This window comes from Nelumbo lutea, chromosome 6 (assembly GCF_056320005.1).
Source record: "Nelumbo lutea isolate HS-2025 chromosome 6, American lotus-T2T, whole genome shotgun sequence".
Classification (NCBI taxonomy): domain Eukaryota; kingdom Viridiplantae; phylum Streptophyta; class Magnoliopsida; order Proteales; family Nelumbonaceae; genus Nelumbo; species Nelumbo lutea.
In genome coordinates this window covers 22,492,177-22,513,321 of record NC_142689.1, presented here as the reverse complement: position 1 = coordinate 22,513,321, position 21,145 = coordinate 22,492,177, and the positions used below count along the sequence as shown (strand labels likewise).

The window sequence follows — 21,145 nt, the reverse complement described above, 5'->3', positions numbered from 1 at the left end:
GGGTTTTTGGTTGTACATGCTTCATACATGTGAAAGATCCAAAGAAGATCAAGCTGGATCCTAAGGCTACAAAGGGAATATTTTTGGGGTACACTCCTACGCAGAAGGGGTATAAGTGTTATGATCCTGTCTCCAAGAAAAAATGTCACTAGGGATGTAGTCTTTTTTAAGTCTCAACCCTATTTCCAGTCTTCTCAGAATCCTCTTCAGGGGGAGAGTAGTGGGTTGGAAGAGGATTCTCATTCTCCCTTCTTTTTTGTTCCCATTTCATCACCTTCCACTACTACTAGATGTAACATTCCGGGTCAACCTAGTGAGACTTCCACTGTGCCAGTTGCTTCTCCAGATTCGGCTGATGCTCCTGAAGGTTCCAGTAAACAAGAAAAAGAGATACTTACATACAGTAGAAGGAAGAAGGCCCCTCAACCTCATGACTGCAACCAGTTGAACTCAGATCAATCTGTCTCTGCAATCCAAGGTAATTCTGATTCACTCAATTCAGATTTGGATCTTCCTATTGCTCTCCGTAAGCCTGTTCGTTCTTGTACCACTCGGCATCCCATAGCCGATTATGTTTCTTACTCACACTTATCCCCTGCCTATCATTCCTTTGTGTCTGCCCTTTCCTCTGTATGTGTCCCTTCCAGGTATTCAGAGGCGGCATCTGATCCGAGGTGGAAAGAAGCCATGAATGAGGAGATGAAAGCCCTAATGAATGCAAGGACATGGGAATTGGTGGACCTGCCAGAAGGGAAAGGCATTGTTGGGTGCAAGTGGGTATTCATAGTAAAGCACAGGGAAGATGGGTCAATTGAGAGGTACAAGGCCAGACTTGTGGCAAAGGGATTTGCACAAAAGGAAGGAATTGACTACAAGGAAACCTTTGCCCCAGTAGCAAAGCTCAACACAATCAGGGTTCTACTGTCACTAGCAGCAAAATTCTCTTGGGAACTTCATCAGCTGGATGTGAAGAATGCCTTCCTAAATGGTGATCTTCATGAAGAGGTATTCATGGAACCCCCACCTGGATATGATGTTGGAAAGAAGGTATGTAAACTAAGGAAAGCATTATATGGTTTGAAGCAATCTCCTCGGGCATGGTTTGAGAGACTTTGTTTGGCCATGAAGAAAGTAGGGTACACTCAGAGCAGTGCAGATCATACATTGTTTACAAGGAGACAGGAATGACAAACTTACAGCACTCATTGTGTATGTGGATGATATGGTGATTACTGGAAATGATGTGAAAGAGATGAAGAGGCTGAAGGAGTTCTTAGCTTCAGAATTTGAGATCAAAGACCTGGGAAATCTTAGATACTTTCTTGGAATTGAAGTTGCTAGATCAAGAGAAGGAATCTACATATGTCAAAGAAAGTATGTGCTAGATCTCCTAGAAGAAACATGCATGATGGGGTGCAGGCCAGCAGACACTCCAATAGAACCAAGCCATGGATTACAAGAATCAATGGGTGAGGAATACTGTGATAAGGAAAGGTACCAAAAGTTGGTAGGAAAACTGATATACTTATCCCTTACTCGGCCAGATATTGCCTATGCAGTGCATGTTGTCAGTTAATTCATGCACTCACCAAAGGCCCCTCATATGAGTGCAGTGGAAAGAATCCTCAGATACTTGAATACTTGCCCAGGGAAAGGAATTCTATTCAGAAAAAACAGCAGACTTGAAACAGAAAATCAACCTCAGGTTACTGTACATTCTTGGGAGGAAACCTAGTCACATGGTGTAGTAAGAAGCAGATACCGGGCTATGGCACACGGGGTTGTTGAACTCTTATGGCTCAGGACTCTCCTTAATGAGCTTGGTATCAAGACTGAGGGTCCTCTCAAGCTGTATTGTGATAATAAAGCTGCTATCAACATTGCCAACAATCCTGTGCAGCATGATAGGACAAAACATATTGAAATTGATCGACACTTTGTCAGAGAGAGAATTATTTCAGGAGAACTTTGTGTGCCTTATACTCAATCAGAGATGCAGATTGCAGATGTATTAACTAAAGGGCTGGCATCAACAAAGTTCAGGGACATACTTGGCAAGTTAAACATGATTGATATTCATGCTTAGCTTGAGGGGGAGTGTTAGAATGTTAGAGTGATGTTCGGCTGATAAGAGTTCTTATTAGCACATTCTTATGTTTAACTTATCTTGTAACTGGGCTTGTGTTAATGGGCCTGGGCCTAAACCTGTTTAATGATTTAAGTCATTTGGGTGTCCCATCACTAATCAGGGGCATCCCAGTAATTTCTTGTACCTTGTACCATATTCATCTATAAATAAAGGACTGGTCGACTGGATAGAACAGTTCGACATTCTCTTCAGTTCTGTGGTTCTCTTCTCCTCCTTGCTACTTCGAGTATAGCTCTTCAGATTACACAGCTCAATCCAATTATTGTATTGAGGGAAATTAGGTCTATAACTAATGCAATAAATTGGAATATCAAACTTGATAGTCCCTTCTTGAAGCCATATCCAACGTTCAATTCATTGTCTTAAATCCACCTCCATCACCAACTAAGAGTGTTGTGTTTGACTTTTATTAGTTTGGACTTTTATTGGAGTAATGTAGACCATCCAAGAATCTTCAATGACATGCCCCTTCTCATTACACTCTATTTGTTGTGTGTTTTCTGGCTTAAATCCTTGAACCCTTTATGTCATAGCAATCCTAAGACCTTTTCAAGTGTGTTTTTAAAAATTAAGCTGTTTAAACTTCTGATATCTCATACCACTCAAGGGAAACTCGAAAACAAGGTGGGGTATGGGGCTGATGTGGACTAGAGTGAACATGTTCCCAAATCCTAATTAAGAGGGTCCCTTGTCCAAGGAACAGCTTCGTGTGGCAGAAATTGGTGGGACCATGTGGACAATCTTCCTTAATTGAATTTGGTTCTTGGTAATTGTTGTATTTATAACTATCTAAAGAAAGTGCATCATGAAGTAAGCATGGGGACCTCAATCTGTAGAGAGCCCCTTACAATTTATGAACTGAGTTGTATTATTGCTAACAACCTGCAGTTCACAAATGGGATTGTATTAGGATATTGGTTGTTAGTGTTTAATGGATAAACTAGAGAATAGAAGGGCCTAGATTTAAGAATCATGTTAATATCATTGGAGAGATAGGCTCTCTGAATTCTGAATAATATAGGAACATGGGCAAAATAAATGGAATAGAACTAAGGCAACAAATACTTCCATGCATTGTACTACATTTAAGTAATGGTGTCTGGTGAAAATGGCTTCAAATTAATTTCAAAACTCATGCAACCTCAAGTTCTTCTACTTTAGCTAATTAGGCTGACTTCATTTTGTTCTTTAGATCCTTCAAACTAATTCTTAGATAATAGATAGGAAAGTTACTATTCATGTCTCCTACCCATTGTTGTTTTGTATTTTTGCGATCAAACAACTTCTGTTCCCCCCAAAAGTTTCTATGTAGAATTGGAAGGTGGAAGTTTAGACTGGAATATACCATTACCATTTTTAATGATGGCAAATTCTTATTGTTATTTAGGGGATGGTGATAGGAACATGATTCTTGGTAGAAGTTTTTTTGTTACTCCCTCGGACTCTGTTGCAATTATTGCAGCCAATGCACAGGCAGCAATCCCTTATTTTCGGAATGGCCCAAAGGTAGGAGGTCACGTGTATTTCTTTTTAAGGTTCATTTTCTTTTTCAATCTTAAACCATAAAAGGACTTTATTCTTCATGGTTTTCTTTGTTTCTTTTAGGGTTTAGCTCGTTCTATGCCTACCAGTGGTGCTCTTGATCGTGTTGCTGAAAAGTTGAATCTTCCATTCTTTGAGGTGCAGTTAATGTTGGACTTATTCAGAATGTATTTCCTTGTTGTATTCCATGACTTCTAATCATTGTGCTAGGACTTGACAAGCTGCATCCCTAAATGAACATCTTTGTGTTCAGGTTCCAACTGGTTGGAAATTCTTTGGGAATCTAATGGATGCTGGAAAGTTGTCAATTTGCGGGGAAGAAAGTTTTGGCACCGGATCCGATCACATCCGTGAAAAGGATGGAATATGGTACTGTTGTAATCTGTTTTATTAGTGACATAGTAGAATTATGGTCCTTTTAACTTATTTTATGTTCTCTCTAATAAAATAGTGAGTGGAGTGCTGCCACACTTACTTTAGCCTCGTTCTTTCTTTCTCTTTCTCTGATCTCTTTCTTCTTTCATGGACTGCATAACTACTTCATGGTATCAGAGTAGATCTGATCGGATCAAGGATTCACTTCTTTTTTCATCTCTTTTCTTCACTTTTGGACTCTACTGTTTGGGGGACTGTTTGAAGGTACAATGCTGATCTGATTGAGGGATCTACTCTTCTTTTTTGTTCTTTTTTCTTCCTTGGTTGTAATACGAAGGGAATTCTTTCAGATCTGAACATAAAGTGGGCGACATAGAAGGGCCTGTTATGGAAATTTTTTGAATCTTCTACTCAGCCGAAGGTGTAAACCTAGATCTATTGATATCTAAATGTTGTGGGGGTATCCCTTATGTGTTTGATCATGCAGTTGTCACAAGGAACCATTATTTTATCAAGTCAATCTGTGTGTACATGCCTGTAAAGAAGTCTTTGTTTCTCTCTCTTCCAAGTAGATTGGGTGCACTGAAAGTGTTGATGGCAGACTGGAAGTGTTGTTTGATGATTCTCCTATTGTGTCAAGGTGGAGATTCTGTGTGAAAGTGTTCCTCAAGACTGATTAAGAGGAATAGACCTGGACAAACCTAGGTGGGTGCTAATAGAGTTCGAAAGGTCTGAAGCTTTTTTTGTTTGGCCTGGCCGTGTGGTGGTCTGATCTGCTTGTGTGTTGGTTGGTGTTTCATTGGATGTTAGCTTCTGCCATCATCTGGGTGGCCTCCTTTTCTACTGTGGACCTGTATTAGCAGGAAGTGTAGCAGAACAGATTTATACATCACCTGGATAGCCTCCTTTTCTGTTGTGCGTAGATTTATACATCATTAGAGAAGATTTGAAGAAAGTGTTTAATGAATTTTATATGATGGGGAAGTGGGAAAGGAATGAATGCGACATTTGTTTAATTGGTTCCTAAATGTCAGGTGATGCCTTTACAAATGAGTTTCGACCGATAAGTCTTACTACAACTTTACACAAAATAGTGGCTAAGGTGTTGTTGGAAAGATTTAAGTGCTTCACTTTGTGGTCTCAAGGGAACACTGGACAATTATCAAAGATAGACTGATAGATTTTAGATCAAACCCTTATAGCCAATGAGGCAGTGAGGATTTTAGGAAGTCAGGAAGGAAAGGTTTTGTGCTTAAATTGGATCTTGAGAAGGCTTACGATCATGTGGATTGGGGTTATCTTCAATGGGTGATGGAGAAAATGGGGTTTGAGAAAAAACATGAATAAAATGGATCATGGAGTGTTTGATGGCCACCCATTTCTTAATCCTCATCGATGGCTCCTCAAAAGATTTCTTTAAAGATTTTAGAGGTTTTCGACAAGAAGACCTGTTAAAGTGGTCTCTCACTTGCAATTTGCAAATAACACATTGGTTTTGGGTGAATTTAAGGGAGTACAGAATGTTAGAGCCTTTAGACAGATTTTGGATTAATTTAGTTAAATATAGTATGGTAGGGATCTAAATGGATAGGAATGAAGGAGTGTGCAGATATACTAGAGTGTGAAATCCGAGAATGGCCAATTAAGTATTTAGGATTTTTTTTGGGGGGAAATCCTAGGGAGGTGACATTTTGGGAGAGGATCATTGAGAGGTTTGTTAAAAGATTAGACTCGTGGAAAAAGAATTATATTTCAAAAGGGGGCGGGTCTCCCTGATTAAATCCACTCTCTCCAATCTTACAATTTCTTTTTTGTCAACACTCTGTAGAGAAGATGGGCCGAATGGCCCATAGACTATTTAGCTCTTTTATCTTTTATGTTCTTTGTTGTAATGGGCCTTAATCTGGGCCTACTCTTTCTTATGTTATGTTTTTTAATTTTTTGCCCAACTAAGGGCCTTTCTGTAAATTATCAAAGTTGAACTTAATAAAATTAGATTAAGGGTGTAAGAGAAGAGATTATGTTCGAAACTCTCTTACTCTGAACCCTAGTTGCCGCCACCTTCTTCTTCATCTTCTCTCTTCTAGAATTCTGATTTCTGCTATTTTCTCTTACTTTTGTGCATATTTCTAAACAGTCCTTTCGTCTCAAAAGGCTGTTTTTCTTCTTGATATCAGAGCAGGCTCGTTTTTCTTTCTTTTTCACCTTTTTTTCCCATACACAGTGTGTATGGAGAACTGAATCGCATGAACAGTTAAAGACTCTTTTTCAGCCCAGTTATTAGTGGTTTCTGGAGAGAAGGGGACAGACTTTATTGCCCCATTGACAGATTCAGGGGTGCTGCCCGAAACCCTAATTTTCTGGAGAAATCAGATTGCGGGACCCACAGGGAGTTTGACCTGGGCACTCAGTGATTGAAGGCTTCCTTCTTCTTCCTCTTGAAGATTGAATCAAGTGGATTGGTGTTCTGTGGAGTCTACAAGGAGCAGCTGATATTTTTTTGTTTCTCCCGGCGTCCGGTTGTGACACAGATTTCTGGTACGGCTGCATAGAGGTTGGCTCACAACACAGGTTTTATCCAGCCTTCATTTGGTGTTTTTTGAAGTTACTTGAAACCTTTTTAGCGGTGTTTAAGATGATGAACCCATAAGACATTGAAAGCAAACATGTTGCTGAATCCGGACAGATTCCGGGAGCCTTTGTAGACTCTCTACTGACTGTGACCACAGTCAAGGTAGATGGAACTAATTATTTGGTTTGGTCACAATCCGTAAAGATTCATATTTGCAACAGAGGCAAGTGGGGTTTTATCTCTGGGAGTAAAAAGGCTCCTTCTGAAGATGATCCATCATATGAAAAATGGGTGCAAGAAAACTATACTGTTATTGGGTGGCTTGTAAACTCAATGCAGCCACAAATTAGTCAGCACTATTTGTGGATGAATTCAGCAAAGGAAATTTGGGATAGTGTTGCTGAAACCTATTCCCAAAAATTAAATGTAGCCAGAGCTTATAAGTTGAGAAGTGATGTGAAGAATTTAAAACAAGGGGAGAAACCATTAGCTGTATACTTCTCAACACTGAAGTCTTTGTGGCAAGAAATAGATCTGATAGAAGCTATACAATGGGACACCACTAATGATGCTGAGACCTATAGAAAATTGGTTGAGAGAATCAGGGTATTTGAATTCTTGACAGGATTAAATCCGGAATATGATATTACAAAACAAAATATTTTATCCAAGGATAGTGTCTCTCTGGCCTAAATGATCACTTTGCCAATATGGGAGTGAAACCAAAAGGGACTGCAGGAACTTCTAGTAGTTCAGGGAAGAAAGATATTGTCTGTGAGTACTGTAAGAGACCAAAACATGCTAAAGATAAGTGCTAGAAATTGCATCCTGAGCTACTACCACTTCGGTTTCAGAAGAAGCCTGATAATAAAAGGGCAGGGAGTGCTAATGTTGCTGCTGGTTCAGATGGTGACAGGTACCAAACTGAAGAGATGTCGGCTAGTGTGTAGTTAGCAACTATGAAGGCTGAATATGAGAAGTTTGAGAGAATGATCAATCATCTAGAGGGTGTAACCTCTAGATCCAACCCTTCAGAGAACTCAACCTCTTCTGCATTTGCTCATTCAGGTATACGGGCTTCTGCCAATCATGCAACCATTTCAGGTAATCGTAGGATCCCTTGGATTATTAATTCTGGTGCTTCTGATCATATGACCAGCCTTTCCACTTTGTTTGTTTCATATGATTTACTTCCTGGACGTGACAAAATCACCCTAGCCGATGGCTCTCTTGCCCCTATCTCCGGCAACGGAACCATCAAGACTACAGACTCCTTGGTTCTTCCTTCTTCTCTTCATGTACCTAGACTAAATACAAATTTGTTATCTGTAAGTAGTCTTACTAAGTCATCAAACTGGTGTGTAACCTTCTTCCCTTCCTACTATGTTTTTCAGGATCTGGAGTCTCAGAAGGTGATTGGGAGTGGCCGTGAGGCGAATGGAATATACCCGCTAGATACTCCTAGATAGTGCCATGAACAACCTGGAAAAGCTGCTTTTGGGTCTAAATCTACAGAGTCTATTAGTCGAGTCATGTTATGTCATTTTCGTTTGGGTCATCTTTCTTTTTCTGCATTGAGTCATTTATTCCTTGAACTGTTTAAGGGAATTAGTTTGTCCAGTCTTCATTGTGAGTCTTGTGAACTGTCAAAACATTATAGAAACAGTTATCCTTTGAGTAATAAAAGATCTTCTTCTCATTTTAATATTGTGCACTCTGATGTGTGGGGGCCTTACCATTTACCCTCTATGGGTGGATACAAATATTTTATCTTGTTCATTGATGACTTTTCCCGGTTCACTTGGATATTTTTGATGAAGTCCCGTAATGAAGTTCCCTGACTTGTGAGGCAGTTCCATGAATTTGTCCTAACCCAGATTGATACCAGGATTAAAATTTTCAGATCCGACAATGAAAAAGAACATTTTGAGAAAAACTTAGCTTGCTATCTCACTGATTTAGGGGTTATTCATCAAAGCTCCTGTGTTAGGACCCCAAAACAGAATGAAGTTGCTGAAAGGAAAAATAGACATATCGTTGAAGTTGCAAGAAGTATCTTATTTGCCTCATATGTCCCTACAAAGTTTTTGGGTGATGTTGTTCTCACTGCCACCTACCTTATAAACCGTATGCCATCCAGGGTTTTGGGGTTTAAGTCTCCCTTTAGTCTCCTTCATCCGGACAAGGACCTTTTTCCTATTCCTCTTCGTATCTTTGGCTGCACCTATTATGTACATATTCCAAGTGTCCAAAGGCATAAATTTGAACCAAAAGCCCACAAGTGTATCTTCCATGGTTATTCCCCCACACGGAAGGGTTACTGTTATTTTGATCCAAAGACTGGCACTCGGTATTTCTCAATGGATGTCACATTTGATGATCTTTCCCCCTTTTTTAGTTCCTCTCTGGAGAGACATTGTCCAAAGGGGGAGGATTTGTCACAGGTGTTTGCTCTTCCTCTTCCTGTCCCAGTTGAGTCTTTTGATGAGTCTATTCCTCCTTCAAATGAATCAAGGGAGGATCAGTCACTTTACTCTCATTCCAGTGTTCCTATTCCTCCCCCTTTACCTCCTCGCCCATTGTTTAATCCCATGATGTATCAAAGGCAAAGAACCAGAAATGAGCAGGTTGTTTCCCCTACAACACATGAGCCTCATGCACTTCCAATCACAGATGAGACAACAGGTACTGCTACAGCTCCTTTAGAACCATCCTTCCCAGATCTTGATGTCTCCATTGCTATTAGGAAAGGAAAAAGGAAGTGTACTGCACATTGCATTTCCAAACACCTTTCTTATAGTTTGATGTCTCCTTCATATTTTGCCTACCTTTCTTCTGTTGCCTCTAACCCAATTCCCAGGTTTGTGTCAGAAGCATTTAATATTCCAGAATGGAGGGATGCTATGAGAACAGAAATTGATGCCCTACACAAGAATGACACTTGGGAAGTGGTTGATTTACCTAAAGGGAAGGATCTAGTAGGCTGCAAGTGGGTCTTTACTATAAAATAACATGCTGATGGCACCATTGAAATGTACAAGGCTAGGCTGGTTGCAAAAGGCTATACATAGGCATATGGGATTGATTATCTGGAGACATTTGCTCCTGTTGCCAAGATGACTACTGTGAGAGTTTTACTATCTTTGGCTACACACTCAGACTGGCCACTTTATCAACTAGATGTAAAGAATGCTTTTCTGAATGGAGAATTACATGAGGAGGTTTATATGTCCCTTCCTCCAAGGATGTATGAAAAGGATATGAAAGGAAAGGTCTGCAAGCTGAAGAGGTTTCTTTATGGACTCAAACAGTCCCCTAGAGCTTGGTTTGAAAGGTTTAGGGCTGCCCTTGTTAGCTTTGGCTATGTACAGACACAGTCTGATCATACACTCTTTGTGAAGAGGAGAGGTGTCTTGGCAGTTTACCTGATTGTATATGTTGATGATATTGTTGTGACTGGTAATGATGTCTCTGGAATTAATGATCTCAAATCTTTCCTTCATACAGAGCTTGAGATCAAAGATCTTGGGGAATTGAGATACTTTGTTGGCATAGAAGTTGCCAGATCCAAGGATGGGATTCTTATCTCTCAGAGGAAGTATGTTATTGATTTGCTCTTTGAAACATGGAAGATGGGGGCTAGACCAGTTGCTACTCCTATTGATATGAGCCATAAAACTTTCTGTTTCAGATGGAATATTGTTAGAGGACAAGGGAGTCTTCCAGAGATTACTTGGGAAACTTCTTTATCTATGCATGACTCGACCAAACATTGCATATGCTGTCAGCTGCATCGGCCAGTTCATGCATGCCCCCAGGGATACTCATATGGCAGCAGTAGAGTGGATTCTATGTTATTTGAAGGGCTCCCCTGGAAAGGGAATTCTTTTTGCCAAGCATGGCCATATGAAACTTGAAGCCTACACAGATGTTGACTGGGCTGGAAACATTGATGACAGAAGATCTACCTCTGGGTATTGTAGCTTGGTGGTTGGTAACATTGTCTCTTGGAGGAGCAAGAAACAATTTGTTGTTGCTCGATCCTCAGCCGAAGCTGAATATCGAGCCATGGCACATGGGGTTTCTAAAATATTGTGGCTAAAATCATTAATGGAAGAACTGGGTATTGAACATGATAAGTCAATGATGTTATACTGTGATAATCAGGCAGCTATCAACATTGCTCACAACCTAGTGCAACATGACATAACCAAGCATATTGAAGTTGACAGACACTTCATTCGAGAAAGAGTGCTTCTGGTGAAGTGTGTCTACCTTTCATCACCTCTGAAAGACAGTAGATTTCCTCACCAAAGGCATTCCCAAGGCTAAATTTCAGCATGATACTGGCAAGCTTGGCATGATTGACATCTATGCTCAGCTTGAGGGGGAGTGTAGAGAAGATGGGCCGAATGGCCCATAGACTATTTAGCTCTTTTATCTTTTATGTTCTTTGCTGTAATGGGCCTTAATTTGGGCCTACTCTTTCTTATGTTATGTTTTTTTATTTTCTGCCCAACTAAGGGCCTCTCTGTAAATTATAAAAGTTTAACTTAATAAAATTAGATTAAGGGTGTAAGAGAAGAGATTATGTTCGAAACTCTCTTACTCTGAACCCTAGTTGCCGCCACCTTCTTCTTCATCTTTTCTCTTCTAGAATTCTGATTTCTGCTATTTTCTCTTACCTTTTTGCATCTTTCTAAACAGTCCTTTCGTCTCAAAAGGCTGTTTTTCTTCTCGCTCAAAGCCTCAGTGAGAGTTTTGCAAAAACTTGAGAAGATAATCAGGGATTTCCTGTGGGATCTTAGGAGCAATAATAATAAATGTCTCCTAGTTTGGGAGGAGGTATGCAAATCAAAAGAGGCAGATGAACTCGCAAAGGGAGGATACAAGAAAGGAATAATATTTTGTTGGGTAAACGACTTTAGAGGTTTCCAAAAGAAAGGGAGGCTTTGTGGGATTTGGTAATTAATAGTATTTATGAGTTGTACCCAAATGGTTGGGACTTGGGAGGATACTTGGTGGGGAAAGGGTGAAGTTTTGGGAGGATGCTTGGTAATTAATAGTATTTACGAGTTGCAACATATTAGATATGATGCTATTTCAGGACAAAGGGTGAAGTTTTGGGAGGATACTTGGTAGGGAAAATTTTCATTCTGCCAAGTGCCAATCCTTCCCTAGAGTCTACAATTTATTCAATTTCAAAAGTAAACCAATTGTTGAAATGATAACCTTAGAGGGGAATGGGTTGGTTTGGATTTAGGTTGGGAAAACCTTTGAAAGATAATGAAACATAAGAGCTGATCCCTTTGATTAATCTACTTAAATATTTCAATTTATCACCTTCGGGTAATGATGAGAGGGTGTAGGCTCCTACTGTTGAGGACACCTCCCCTTGTGCTTCGTTTTTTTGTTTTTAAATCTTTATTGCCACTATCCAAGGAACACTTTTTTTCCAGCTAAAGAGTTATATATGGCCAAATTCCCCTAAAGATTTTTGTTGGGAAGCTGCCAATAAAATCATAAACACCACCTTTGGTAGTCTTCAAAGAAAAAGGAAAAGCTGGTTTCTTTCACCTCATGTGTGTGTCCTATGCATGAGAAGGGGCGAAATACCAACCATCTATCATTGTATGCCTTTAGGATGTGGCAATACGTTTTCTCTTTGGCTGGGAGAGTTTAGGAGGCACCAACTGAAGTTGTAGACTTGTTTAAGACAGATTTGATGAGATGCTCTACCTAGAAGCAAAAGACCTTGTGTGGCAATGTGTGCAGGGGGCAATTACTGTTAAAAAAAGCGTGTGTGTTGGGGGGGGGGGCAGTTCTATGGTGGCTTTGGAGTGAAAGAAATGCTAGGATGTTTGAGAAGAGGTACAAGCTAGTGTAGGAAGTAATTGAACTCACCATGATAAGGACTGAGCATTGGGATTTGGTAAGTGAAGAGTTTAAAGGTGTCACTCTAAATGCTATGCTAAGGAGTGGCAAACTGTTGATGGCTTTCATACTAGAAAACAGAAAGAGTAGAGTGGACTCCTCCAGAAGCAGGGTTGGTTATGCTCAACTTTGGTTAGTGCTGCCTTGGAAATCCAGGACTGTCTAGTGTGGGGGGTGTTGTAAGGGATCATAGTAGCAACATAATTCTTAGTTTGTCAGACCCAGTTGGGCAGTGCAATTCTCTAAGGGCTGAAATGTTGACCCTAATCCAAGGCATAAAACTGATGCTGCCACAGGGGTTGAGGAATGTGGTAGTAGAAGGAGACTGTCAAACTGTTATCTTTTGGATAAGAACACAGACCCCATGGGAGTTTAGATTGATTGTGGGACTAGCTCATTCTCCAGGGGACACCTTGAATGCATCATTCAAGGTGAAGATAATTCTTTGTTGTCATAATGCTTATATCTAGCAGTGAAGATAATCAGGAAAAAGTACACTAAACCAAAAAAGAAATGATTAGATTTTATTCCCAGAGCCAAAAAGAACCTAAGGGAAATTCTCTTCCCAAAGGTAATTCTTTGACCCCCTGATGCAGTTTTCTTCCCAAGAGAAAAACACTTTTGAGATTATCTATCTCATTAAGGGATCACCACACCAAAAACAAACCCTAAAATTCAAAAGTAATCATGACTAGGGAACAACCAATGGTGAACTCAAAGAATGTTCCCCCAAAAATATACAATACCACATATTTATAAAAGGACCTAATTTCTTTTCTTAAAAGAAACCCAAAAGTAGTATTGGTTTACAATTACGAAGATGCCAAAAAATTTGCTTGAGATTTGGGATTCAGACAATAAAACCCAACGGGTTCTGTGATCAATGTTTTGGTTTATTACTTTTCCTTTCAGTTGCTTTGTATTATTCTCTTTCTCAATATTTATTTAATCCTTGTTATTGATTGAAAAAAAAAAACGTAGAAAAGGATAACCAGGAAATGATGGATTAGAAGATTCACACCATCTAAACTCATTAGAGTCATAATGCCTTAGCTGACTTTAATCTTCATAACACACCTAAACATAAAACCCTTCCTAACTTGAGCTCATCTCTAAAGCCTTTTTTTTTTTTTAAAAAAAGGTAAAGCCATATTATAGACAATAAACTGATTCTTTCCCTAATATGAGCCCTGAGAGATTCTTACTATCACACATGTTCGGAAGACATAAAGCATGCTAAAGTTGTAATTTTAATGAACGTTTATGAAAAAGTACTTCCAAAACTTATAGAATCATCACTAAATTATTTAGAAATTGTAAGTGACCATTAAAATTATTAACCCAAAAAACATATATTCCAGTTGTAGACCTGTACTGATATTGGTATTTGACCATGATTTGCTCAATACATTTCTAGAATGCATGGATCTTTTGGAGCAATAGCTAATTAAGTTTTATGAAGTACAAAATCAAGGTGTTTGGTTATGTTTTGGCATGTAAAATTAAATCAAGAGGTACAGTTATGAACTCAATAGTCAATACTAGGTTTAATTCTAGCTCAGGTTGAGATTCCTTTAATTGGCATGGTGAATTGATTTTAGTCTGTTTGCCATCTGGGATCATCTTTCTGTAAAGTCAGAGGTTTCAAACAGGGGTCTCACATTAACACGGTATTCAAAATTAACATTAGCCTGATGCTTGATTTTTTTTTTTTTTTGATATCTTCTGAAGAGCTACACAACAAGGTGTAGTCCATCCCCCATCCCAGGTGCAGTCAGGATTCAATCCCAAGTCTCAGCTACGACCAGCAGGAAACCTTACCAACCAGCTGGTTGGCACCTTGCATGCTCGAAATATTGTCATCATTCAATGTTTTGCATCTACGGGTTGTGCTTTAACTTTTCTCATTTGCAGGGCTGTGTTAGCTTGGCTTTCAATCCTTGCACACCGAAACAAAGACAAGAAAGTTGGAGAGAAGCTAGTTTATGTTTCTGATGTTGTTAAGGAGCATTGGGCAACTTATGGAAGGAACTTCTTTTCTAGATACGACTATGAGGTGAAGATCACTATCAAGTTTTTCTGACATACACTAAAAAATTCTCATTATGATTCCTAGAAAATTTGCCCAAGAATAAGTTTACTGTTGTTGTCTTGCTTCTACCCATTTTCTGGAAAGAAAAGCAAAACTTTGATAACTATGAATCTGGTCCTAATTTTTTCTTAGGAATGTGAATCTGAAGGAGCCAATAAGATGATAGGGTATCTTAGAGATTTGGTATCTAAGAGCAAGGCAGGTGAAAAATATGGTAAGCTTGCTCCCAAAATTCATGAAGATCCTTCTGGGATTTCTTAATTATTTTTAAAATGTTAATAGAGTTTACCTTGTTATAGGGAATTATGTCCTTCGATTTGCAGATGACTTCAATTATACAGATCCTGTAAGTCTAACTAGCATTTCATAGTCCTTGCTTTTGGTCATTTATACTTATCTATAAGGAGAGGAATTGTCTACAATTAAGGTTTAGTATTGGCATTCACATTTTCCTTTTTCAGGTGGATGGGAGTATAGCAACCAAGCAAGGTATTCGGTTTGTATTTACAGATGGATCAAGAATCATATTTCGTTTATCAGTACGTACCAGTTTTCCCTTTGATTTTCATTTGATTGTTCCACCCAAGTTCTTTCTGGGGCAAAAAGTTAATAAGTTTTTCCTTTACAGGGAACTGGTTCTGCAGGTGCAACTATTCGAATTTATGTTGAACAGTTTGAGCCAGACGTGTCAAAGCATGATATGGATGCACAAATGGCACTAAAACCATTGATAGGTGGGTTCTTTGTCTTCTCCATGATCTGATGTGTAATCTTGCATTGATGTTTTGGTTCTGTTTTCAGATCTGGCATTATCAATTTCAAAGTTGAAGGAGTTCACTGGAAGGGAGAAGCCTACAGTCATCACATAATGCATTGCCTGCCACTGGCATTCACATAATTGGTGGTATTAATGTTCATGTTGGTATATTCTCTTATTCAATTTTGATTACCAGCGTGGGTAATCTTGCTCTGCCCACAAAAAAGCCATTTGGTGGATAAAGAGGTGGAAGAAAAAGGGGGAAAATAAAACCAAAGAACTGAAATGATTGTCTGTTGTAAATAAGGTTTTTGTTTCTTCTTGGTCTGAATCTGGAGAAAATCTGCTGATAAGAACCAATTGAACATTTGAACCATCTTTTCCTTAATCTGTTCCAAGCTTTATTGGTGGGCAAGTATTGTAACGCAAGTGGAAACTTCAAAAAGATGTGTAAGTTGTTGCCCGATGGTGGCTCCCCTCCATGATTACATATTTCATAAGGAACTCTGGGAATTTTAGTGCCAACCGTTTCATTAAGATAGTCTATAACTGCAGTATATGGTATTTGTGCACTGTGGCTACACTACATATTATAAGAAATTTTACTTAATAAGATGCATTATCAATTTTCCTTTGGATCCATCATCTTGAGTCCATACGTGCTACACCTTTGACGCAATGGCTCCAACTCCCAAGATAAGAAGGGATTGCTAAGATAGTTTGGGATTTAATGGAACTTCATATTTTGCCAAAAATTAATTTGATGATACAAAGAACAAAACGAGATATGTTTAAGCAGTTTCTTGTTCTTTAGGGTAAGTTATTTGTACCTCCCATGGGATTTCAGAGACACAAAAGTAAGACAGAACAAGTATTTTACCGAAGACTATTAGCTTTGCATTATATACATTGAAACCGACAGAAGTACACTTTTCTTATAAATGCAAAATTCAGATTTATCCTCTCAATTTTTTATAAGGTGTTAAAAATGGTAGATGAATTTAAAAAATATTTCAAATGTCATCCAAGCACTTAAATTTTTTCAATTACTAAAACTGATACTAGTAGAGAGAATAATTTTACTCAATCTAAAAGGTGTAAGTTAATAGATAAACCCAAGGGGAGGATTTAAGTAAAGGGTGGTGTTTATACTGATGATTAAACCCTAGCGGCCTAGCCTCTCCTATCCTCTCATTCTATTTCTCCCATTTTCTAGTGAAAATATCTTTTGACTTTTATATTCTTTGTCCACACAAGTCGTGTGCTAACCATAGATTGCCGGTCTACCTGCATCATTTAGACCTGGAACCGGTACTGCAAAACAAGTTCAGAATTGAGAAACTGATTGGAATTGTTTGAACTGTAGTTACCTGGTTTGGTGGTTCATCACATGGTCTGACTACAGGTTTTGTAAAACAGGCTATTGAAATGAATCTGGTTTTCTAGAGGTGGATTGATTTATGATTTAATTTATTATTATTATTATAACACAGGCAATACACAGATCGGTTATGGATTGGAGTCAGCAAAATCTAAATCTGATTTAATTATTGAAAACTTGCATCTGAATACAATCAGGAATTTGATCAGATTTGAAGACCATGGATTCAAATTTGAACCCTAGTGGATTCAGATCAGATTCAGATTTAATTTGACTCCACTTAATTTTTTAAATACAAAAAAAGAAATTAATTACTTTTCAACTTTTATATATAATTAATTAATGTAAATACAACATGTTGAATTTATAATATAAATTCATATAACATAATATATAAAAATATATTTTTATAAATTTAAATAAAATTATATAATTTTTTATATTAAAATCAACAAATATCATAGTATAATTGGATTCGGATTATAATCAAATTCAATTTGATTACATTAACACATTATCCAAATCCAGAATAATCAGATCAATGTCGAACTGGCCGCAGAGTTTCAAGTATCATTGGCATGCCTAAAGGACACTATTTGATGGTATAGCAGTAGTTTAGTTTTCAATTTTTATTTTATTTTATTTTTTTGAAGGACCCCTAAATTGATTCCAAGCGGAGGGATGGCCACCTTAAATTTTAATAACCATTGTCAAAAGTAGGGTAAGTCAGGACAGGGAAAGATGGTAGTAGCCTGTCTTGCTCCAAAACCAACATGAAAAAAGAACACAAGCTCACTCTCGCAACCCAAACTACTTACAAGGATCCAAAAACAAAAAGCCAAAGCCAAACCAAACCAACGAAATGATTAACCCAAACGAAGAGTCAGAAACCTCAATACTTGTTTCTTGATTTCCTGAACAGTATAAGTTTTTAAGCTTCATTAGTTCCTTAATTAATTTAGAAGATCTTTTACCTATCTCTTTTTCCCTTACTACCAAATTAATATGCATTAACCTTTGCGGATTACATTTATGAAATTTCTTTTAATCTTTCTTTTATTTTTTGAACCAATATACACACTACACACTAGATCTTCTAATATGCTATAAAAAAAATAATTGTGGTCGAAGCAAGGATTAAAATATCTACATGATACGGCGTATCATATTGGTCAAAACCGATACAAGATACACTATGACTGGTACGATACACGTCCAGTCGTGCGTATCAACAAGATACTATGTGACTATCGTCTTGAGCCATTACGCCATCATGCAACATGTGATATCAAGTAAAATAAAATAAATGTTATTAACTTTATTATTAACAAGCAACCTAAATAAATAATATATGTTTATGTTCAAAAATAAAAACTTAAAATAAAAAATAACATTAAAAATTAGTATTTTATATACATTAATGAAGTAAACAATCTATCAAATTTACATTTATATCAAAAATTGTATTTTAATATCAATAAATTTTTACAAGTAAAAATATTAATAATAGAATAATTATTTTAGTACTCAATATTCATAAATTAGTACATTATATGTATCTTCAAATTTTAATATATTGTTTTACAAATTTTTCATTGATATTTTAATTTAGAATAAAAAGTAACAAATTTATTATTTATAAAAATAAACATTTTTTTACAAAATATTCAAGAATATAATGTTAAATTGAATTTATCAAATCCACTAATTTAAATTTATATAAAAAATGATTTGTTATTTCAGAAAATTTATAGAAATAAAAATGTTAATAATGGAATCGTTACTTTAGTAATTAAAAATTATCAATTTCATATGATATGTATCTTAAAAATTTTAATAATTTTGATATATTTTCAGTTAAGATTAAAGTAAAAATATGATAATAGTATATGTAGAAAATTATGAATTTCATATGATAATAATTTTGATATTATCAAACATTTTAAATTTTAAAATTTAATCGACTTTTTTGTCAATGTTAAAAAGTAAAAATAGAAAATAAATGCTATAGTAATTAAAATATAATAATTGCATATGTTTTGTGTCTTGGATTTGCAGAATTTAACATAATAATGATTTTGCGCATGCTTTATTTTGTAAAAACTATATAATATGAGTCTTGGACTCTTGATTGATAGATTATCAACAAAATTTCTATGTATTTATACTTTGTTTGTGGCTATTTTGACTTTTAAAGTTAGAGTAATTGATGCATTTATGAAATTTGTATTATTTTCCTAGCATATCAATGTGTTTTTATATCTTTCATCTGTATCCATGTATTTCCAAAACGTATCCGTATCCATTTTTATGTATTTATACTTTAATGTTTTATTAATTATTAAAGGTTATTAATTATAGAGTTTTAATAAAAAAAAAATCCCAAATCAAATAAAGCAGTGAGCTTATCTACATGAATTGCCATATTTCTGTCTCATGGAGTAATGATGCGGTCTCCACTCTATGCATGCAGGGAGCCTTCTGATTGGTCATCTGTGCGTTATTTGTCTTGCACATGTAATAATGGCCTTTCAGTGTTTTAATTTTTTTAATATTAATCTTTTTTGAAAGAAGGCTTTATTTATTATAACCATGTGATATACTAAGTCATCAAATATAAGCGTCTGTTTGGTTCACAGTTCTAATCGGAATTGGATTCAGAACGATCTATTCCCTTCTCCTATTTGGTTCAGTTTGGAATCGAAATCGAAATCAGAATTAGTTGGAATGGATTCTCATTCTCAAGCAAGGGGGAGGGAATGACCATTTCTTCATATGGGGGAATGCCACCCAACTTAACAGTTAGAACATTCCAATTCCGGACCCCTATTCCCACAAACCAAATGGACCCTAAGTGTCCACTCATGATGACTCATCATTGAATACTTTGAAATTGAAAGAAAACCAAAATTTTCTACCATCTCTATCTATCTATCTATCTAAAGGCCAGCAGTTCTCTCATCTCAATGTTACATGAGTACATGACCTCGCATTCCTTTCATTTCTCACACATGCAATAATTTATTTTTAATTAAATTATTAAGAATACAAAAAGTCACAACAAAATACTTTCTATTAAAATCCATCATTACTGTAATAAGATCATTTTTAAATCTCTCTCTAGCCAGCATTTTATCATCAATAAAATGCTGTTTTGTTTAAGACTTACGTATTCACATTTCATTGAGATCAGATCATTTGCACCCGCACAAATGCCCTACATGCACATCTCATCTCAGCCTGCATTGGGAACATCTCCCAAAGTTGTCAGAAACGTTATTGGGATATGCTATGGGGCGTTTGTGGGGTGCCCTTAGTGGGGCACAGATGTGAATTCCATTTCATTGGGGTCTCATGCAACCAGAGATCTTCTCTCTCATTTTAGATCCAAGTAGTATAGTAGTATGTACCTTCCAAACTCTGCTGCTCCTGCTTGTAGTAAGAAGATGAGGTGTACTCTGATGTCTTTACTCATCTACCAATCTCTACTCATTTAATTTTTTCTTCCCTTGAGATTTGAAACAGAAACAATCTGAGGCCACTTCTTCCATTCAACCAATCAATCTTCTCCTAATTCCCAACATCCAGAACCCAAATCACTTTGGATTATCCTTGCCCCCCATTATCTCATAAAAGGCCAACTCCCACCAGACCCACCAAAAACCCCAAAACGCCAAATGAAACTTGATTAAATCAGTACGGTTTGCAGAAAACAGATCCATCTATTCTTGGGGAGCCAACCACAAAACTCACTTCTTCTGTCTGACACACTTCACTTTCCAAATTTAAAAATTGATGAGACCCAAACTTGTTGCTGAGTCTATCAATATCATTGGATAAATTGCTCTGGGAACTTACTTGTATGCTCCACTTTTTCAGTACATGATATATACGCAGGTTGGAGCTTTGTGGGTTAATGGCAGCCACAATATTGCTCAATTGCTTCCTAATCTGAATTGCACAATAACGTGGGAAAAAGATGTGATGTCTCAAGGAACTTGGGTCCTCAATCTTCCACTCCCCTTACTACTGTGTGTGTAGTTGCTTGCTTAATAATGCAATATCATTCATTCAATTCAGATTCAACCATTTCCAACTCTCTGACTTAAACCAAATATCGACCATTCATTCAGGTTCACTAATTCTTTTAAACTAAGAAGATCCATTAATGGACAAAAATAGAGCATGTCCCATAAAACCCTAGTTAAATTAATGAACATAGGAACTTCTTTTTCTGGTTAAGAGTTACTAAACGTTTAAATTGAACCCTGATTGCTCACTACCTATCATGTGCCAACTCTTGAAAGAAAGCATGAAAAAGGCAAATCTGAACCAAGGTGTTT

At 37.1% G+C, this 21,145-nt stretch overlaps 1 protein-coding gene across 1 annotated transcript in view; it reads left to right on the top strand.

The window, feature by feature from the left end:
* PGM (phosphoglucomutase) overlaps positions 1-15,946 on the top strand; it is a 54,520-nt gene extending 38,574 nt beyond the window's left edge. Inside the window, exons 14-22 of the mRNA XM_088948340.1 lie at positions 3,537-3,655; positions 3,755-3,829; positions 3,945-4,060; positions 14,487-14,628; positions 14,797-14,878; positions 14,964-15,010; positions 15,126-15,203; positions 15,293-15,398; positions 15,466-15,946. Coding sequence (XP_088804466.1) covers positions 3,537-3,655; positions 3,755-3,829; positions 3,945-4,060; positions 14,487-14,628; positions 14,797-14,878; positions 14,964-15,010; positions 15,126-15,203; positions 15,293-15,398; positions 15,466-15,533 — 833 coding nt within the window. The 3' untranslated portion in view covers positions 15,534-15,946. The remainder of the gene's footprint in view (positions 1-3,536; positions 3,656-3,754; positions 3,830-3,944; positions 4,061-14,486; positions 14,629-14,796; positions 14,879-14,963; positions 15,011-15,125; positions 15,204-15,292; positions 15,399-15,465) is intronic.
* Positions 15,947-21,145: the final 5,199 nt, after the last annotated feature.